Source organism: Pollicipes pollicipes, unplaced genomic scaffold (assembly GCF_011947565.3).
Source record: "Pollicipes pollicipes isolate AB1234 unplaced genomic scaffold, Ppol_2.1 Scaffold_5724;HRSCAF=6776_pilon_pilon_pilon, whole genome shotgun sequence".
Lineage (NCBI taxonomy): Eukaryota > Metazoa > Arthropoda > Thecostraca > Pollicipedomorpha > Pollicipedidae > Pollicipes > Pollicipes pollicipes.
Genome location: NW_023596746.1, coordinates 30149733 through 30156008, shown reverse-complemented (window position 1 = coordinate 30156008; position 6276 = coordinate 30149733). Strand labels below are relative to the sequence as shown.

The 6276-nt window shown below is 49.2% G+C and overlaps 1 protein-coding gene across 1 annotated transcript; it reads right to left on the bottom strand.

The window, feature by feature from the left end:
• Positions 1-1605: 1605 nt before the first annotated feature.
• LOC119103599 (uncharacterized) lies at positions 1606-5688 on the bottom strand. Its single transcript, XM_037227192.1, has 6 exons — positions 5642-5688; positions 4845-4944; positions 4325-4540; positions 3842-3976; positions 2326-2529; positions 1606-1948 (listed from the first exon to the last, which is right to left on the bottom strand). The coding sequence occupies exons 2-6, from the start codon at positions 4938-4940 to the stop codon at positions 1802-1804; spliced, it is 798 nt and encodes a 265-aa protein (XP_037083087.1). The 5' UTR covers positions 4941-4944; positions 5642-5688; the 3' UTR covers positions 1606-1801.
• Between the last annotated feature and the right edge of the window lie 588 nt (positions 5689-6276).

Genomic DNA, 6276 nt, shown 5'->3' with positions numbered 1-6276 from the left:
CGCAATGACGGCAGCGTCGGCACTGGCAAACACGCTCAGAAACTGGAAGCTTTTACATGCACGCCATGCCCTGCGGGCGACGGCGATGGTCCTCCGCTGATCGAGTATTGCGGGACTGATCCTCCGCATTACCTCGTGATTGCAGACCACGGCAAGTCCAAGACAGCTGGGACGTTTTCGAAGATTGCATCGCCCGATGTCGGCTTTGTTATGATGGTGGTGGTTTGGGAATGGGTATCTGTGCTGTATGTTAACGTGAGCGGTTGTCCGGCTCGCTGCGCAGCATGATGCGATTTGCCCCTAAACGGCTCCACACTAATTGCAGGTTTTACCGAACACTTTCAGTTGAGCGGTCTGTGCGTGAGCGTGTTCTGTTCAGTTATCGATGCTCAGAACATGACACGAATTTGAGTAGCTGTAGTTAGGCAACCCGGTCTCTGCTGGTGAAATGTATGGGGTGTGCGTTGCGTAGAGTGCAGGCAAAGCACGAGCTTCATTGTTGTCTCTATTTAATAATTTGAATGCGCTCTTAGCCAGGATCACAGCTTGAGACGTCGGGTTTTGACAAAACCCGACGTATTTGATAAATGCAGTTTAATCATTGCCTGCTGGTGTATTGGTGGCCCTTTATGATCGGTAAAATGTCCTCATATTCCCACTGAGTAAATGATGCGCTATTTGTTTGGACTCTAGAATTTGGACCTTGTCTCTCTTCATTGCAAAACCTTTTATCTCAGCATTGACTTCTTTTTCAGGTTTTGCCCATTAAATCATTATGTATACATCTATTATATATATTGTTATTATAATATTATTACATATATGTTTATATATATATATATATATATATATATATATATATATACATTGAGCGCTCGCCCTGATTCGCCGTTTTCCAGAGCCGGAATTACCGCAGGGTCGATATGACCCCCTCCCCACCTGCTGTTTCTTAACTGGTTACGATAAGCCTTTACGGAAAAGACTAGGCGATTAGTCTTAAAGAGATCCCGCGATTGTTACAAATGCGTTGCTTTTAGGTCAACAGCTGACCCAAATATGCCAAGTAAGAGGTCAGTTTTTTTCCGACAATCGCACGTTTCCATGTTTGCGTGCTCATATTTACGAAACCATGTCATGCAGCTACGTGGAGCTTACACTTGCATACTTCTCGTTTCATACCAAAAAAATCGTTACGCATCATGATATGTTTTGATCATATATTTATGCGTGCGGCCCCGTTAATGTGCGTGTATGCAGACGGTAAGGATTCGTCAGTTGCTGCCTGCCGCCTGCGCCGGCCGCGTATTGCTGGTGCTGCTCAAAAACCGTCACCAATCGGAAACCAGGAAGGGTGGAGACACGCTTTTGGTGTCAAAACACGTGTAATAAGTTCCCCTTAAACCGCCAAAAATTTGATCGCGGTGCACGATATGCCCGCGTAATATCCTCAGAAAACCCTGGGATAGGGTCGCATCGACCCCGTATTAGGGCAAGAGTTGAGGCATGCTATGAAGCATACCTCGTGCAGTTTAGTTTTCATCTCGAGCGTTTCCATCATAGCTATGCCCCACGGAGTCGGTCTCCACCATCGAGTGAAACCGCATGTAGATTTTGACAGTTGTATTCGTCTAGATCATATAGAACACGGACCGAACCGAGAAATCCATCTAGGAAAATGACACCGAAGAGCAAACACAAATGCCACAAAACAGCCAGCCAGTGTCTCTACCACAGCAAGGCGGTAGGTCCTCCAAGTGCAAGCGCCTGTCGTGCTGGGCTGAGCCCGCTCTCCTGGAGGCGTTTACATGTTTGTGGCCTCCTCCAGCAGCATGGAAGTGACGATGGTCTGGAAGCTCTCGTCCTCGCCCATGTCCAGTCCGCTGCGCAGAAGCATCGGGTAGTAGTCCTCGCGGAAGTCCTGCTTCATGCACGACTCGACCTTCGCCATCTGAAATCCACCGATGCCAGGAGTTGCGGTCAGGTGCAATGATACAAACAAAAAATACCAGTAAAAATACTAATGCATAATAACAGATTCAAAATGATCTTGTGCGCTTATGAGGTTGCCGCTAGCATTGACTACATTGTCACGGATTGAAACATAGCACGCTTGATGTGCTAATGCATAGAGCAAATTCAAGCGCGATCATAAGTGCCTCGCTTGTGGCTTAAACTCGGTTAAGTGCGTCAAAAATTCCTTAAACTTAAATGCCTAGAACTATGAAAAAGGTATCTGCAAAAACACACGAGGTGAAGACCTTTGGACGTCAATTCTTACCAAACAGCCAGAGATCACTGCTCAGCTGCCCGGGGTCAGCCACCCACCTGGAAGCACTTGAAGAAAGCCATCTGTTTGCCGAAGCCGGCCAGAATGGGAGACTTCTCGAAGACCTGGCTGGGCATGCAGGCGGCGAAGTCACGGCAACGCTCCATGCCTTCCTTCAAGTCATCCATCAGCTCCTTGGACACCGGCAGCGCCATGATGCGCTTCTCGATGGACACGAAGTCCACCTGGTTGTTGCTGTCCAGCTGCGCGACAGAAGAAATGTGTGTTGTTTATGGTCACAACACGACCGACTATCATAACCAGCCGGTTTATGACAAAGGTAGCGGGGAACCCGTTCGCTTTCAGCCCAAAATTGCGGGCGAGCAACTAACGAAGTCATACCGGCATTCAGACGCATAAACCAATTAAGGCATGTTCCCAGCTGAGCCCTTAGTGTACTATTCCAAACTGTATATTTCAGGTGGATCGTTTTCAAACAGGTGCCGCTGTTGTATTAGTGTTAAATAGCACGCAGTTCTCACAACAGCAAGGGCTAAATTGTGGCAGTCTGTTATTACGTAACGTTTAATGACTTACAAGGTCCTTGGCCGGGGTGACGGGTGCTTCGCTAACGTAAAGCAAATGGAATGTATGCTATGTGGAATAAGTCATGAAAAAAACACCGGACCAGGGCAAAATTTAGACTGGGCGTAGAGATGACTACGCCCCTGTTGCCAAATGAAATTTCAGTTCATTGTCTGCTGCAGGTCGCAAAGTATTGCATAATAGCTACTAAAAACGTTTTAGATAACTCATAATATCGCGTTTACCATTTAGCTTACCAATTCGCAGCGCGCAGATTGTGGCTTGATTTGGACGGGGCATGATTTTGTTGGTTCTAAATTTCTCTTTCGGTCTTTAGAAAGTTGCGATTGTAACATCTTTTACCTTATTGCATGCATAAAAGTCGAAAAGAAAGCGACCAGACCAGCTGAATGATCTACGATGCCTGCCAAACAACAACTGACAAACACATCGGGCTGTTACTATTTCGATAGCTGCGAATTAATTTTTGTAGTACACTAAGCATCCTAGAGATGTCGCCAATGTCCGTACTTACACGGAAAACCCCCTCAGAAATTTGACGCCAGGTGGAGACGAGCGGGCTGTGCCTGCGTGCGCTTAAGAGGGGCATGAGTTTCACGCTCCAGGCCGACCACGCGGGCAATCGAATACCTCTTCAGAGGGTAGCCCGATAATAAAGTATGTGGGCAAACTGCCGTACAGTAGCAGCATTTGGCTCCCCAACGGGTGGGTAATGCCAAGGCAGGATCTAGCGGCGGAAGCAATGCACTCTTAAGGGACGGCGGGAGGGATCAGGGTCATTCCATAGAGTTGATATATGAAATCAACGGCTGTGCATGTGAAATTGGCACATATTGCATCGCAAAGCCATATTACATACATCAAGGCATGCCATGCCAGACCAAAGGCATGACATGGCATATTGCATGGCCATCTACTTTTATGAGACTCCGAGCCGAGCTTCAATGCGGCCTGTCCGCCTCTCCTCACCATCTTCATCTCCCTCATGACGCAGGTGATGTTGCCGACCATGGAGGAGGCCTTCACGCGCATCATCTCCAGCTTTTCCGGAGTGATGGATCCGTGGTGGCTCCTCTTCCAGCGGCGCTGGTACTGGTACGATACCTGCCCGCCACGAACAGGCACGGTCTGGACTCGCGCAAAGCGTTCCTCGCGCCATTTACGTCCATAGTACTGACCCGTGTGTGCCAGTACCACGGGCCTACGGTTTTTTAATGAGGCATTTCCAGGTAGCACGAATGTTTCATAACCGCGAGCGTAGGTGCTCTACACTTGCAAAGCTTGCTTAAGGACCAATCCGCACTGAAAGCTAGAACACAACGCAATGGATGGCCCGAGTCACACAGCCACGCAGCGTCCAAAAGCCGGCAATGTCGGCACTTAACGGCCGAATGACAGTGCTACCTATGGTCCAAAAACGAGCCTTCCCGCCTTCACCACGGCTTTACTCACCGGCTGGAAGCGGACGGGCGCCGGCACGGGCACGTACTGCACGGCATGCTGGTAGGCGACGGGTTGGGCCACGTTCGCAGCACCAAACATGGAGGCCAGCTGGCTACGCAGCTGCGGCAGCTCGGGTCCTGCCTCGCCGTGGCACTTGTCGCACGCGGCCTTGATCTCGCGCTTGACTTCGGCCATCAGCTCCTCACCGTAGCAGCTGCCCATGATCTGTCGGCACCGGTCTCAGGTCAGACTCCATGGCCCAGGCGCGGCTGATACTGCCAAACCCTGACATGATATACGTGAGGTTCAGTTTCCTCGCATGCGTAGCATAGCGGTATCTCACTACGGAGAAAGAGACGTATTCACGACATGCACAGAATGACACTGTAGATGCACTGGTGTCACTGATGTGATACTTGCGAACATGCTGAATGCGGCGATCATACAATTAGCATACCGCTGTAAAGTCAGGCGTTGGCATCTTCGCATGTCTGTATGCACTTGTCTGACCATATTCAATGCGCCTCACCTTTTTCATGGCATACTTCTTGAGGAGTTTCTTGGGAATCCAAGCATCCGAGACCGCACACAGGCAGGCCGCCACCAACAGAAGTTGAAGCTTCATCGTTCTGAAAGAATGCACACGCAGGGGATGATGTAACGCAAAAATCTTGTATGTCATTGCGCTCTCATGGAATCGTCGTATTACTTGATAACATAAATTTACCAACCATGATGGGGACCGAGACAGAAGAAGCACCTTCCCTGGAGTCGATTTTGCTCATGTCAGAAGTAGGCTTATTTTGTTTTCCGTATTATTGGCAGGGAGATATAGAAAACAGTTTCAGAAGACAGGCAAATTCTGATGATAAAAATACAGCCATGTTTAGCTTCGGCAGTGTTATGAAATTCGTGAATCTTCATCCGTAACATCACTGGACTAAAGCGCCATTACTATGGACGTATTACCACCGCTTGCTCGTTTCCCATGGCGAGACCGAAAGTAGAAACCATATCGGGTAAGATTTCCTTCACCCAATCTACCCGTTATCCAAGAGAATGTGCCCATACCCGACCGCTACTCATTCCAGATCCTTTGTACCCACCTGTTACCCACCCAAATGCATTTCGCCAGTTTCTTGGTTGCAAATAAAAGAAGAGTTGCAGTAACGGTTATACACAGACACAGCTTTACTCTCATATCTTTCAGGTAAACACTACCACGCTACGTCATTCAGCCTCAGAAAAAAAATATAGAAAACTACCGCTGGCGTGTAGCAAGCAATGTGGCACCCCCTGCCCGGGCTGGGCCGTGCCCCATCTCACCTGGGTCTGCGGTGCCGTGTGCTGGTTCCTGCCGTAACAGCGCGAGGCTGGCTTATATACCGGAGCCCATGGCCGGCGGCCCTCCCAGGGTCATTAACTCCAGCCAGCAGTGTCGTCCCACGCGCCCACCAGACCTTGGCGGAGGTACGAAACTTTGATTGGTGGCGCCCTCCAAGCTAGGGCGGGGCGTAGAATCGGCAACTTCTCTGCGTGCGTAGGCAAAAAAATAAGGCATTTAGAAGCTACATCTAAGCCCAGAGCAACGCACTGAGGCTTTGCTACGCTCATAAAATCAGCTGCGCAGAACAGAGTACGCATGACACAAAGTTGTCCTCTGCCCACGTTGATAATGCATGAGGGTTGTATTGTACTTTGTAGGAAGCTGACATGGATAAATTTCAGTATTAGCCAGGAAGAATAAGATTAGGGTTTGGCGAATAAGGTGGGTCTCCGATGGAGCGAATGCAAACGACGACGAAAATAGTTGGTGCAGCCCGGGTCCGGTTCTTCTTATCTCGGATCTCCGGCCAACTGAACCGTTCAGCACATCATAACACAATGGTGGGCACCTCACCTCACGACATCTTCAGCCGTTTGATCTTTCACGCAATTTGGCCCTCTGGATTTCAACGAAG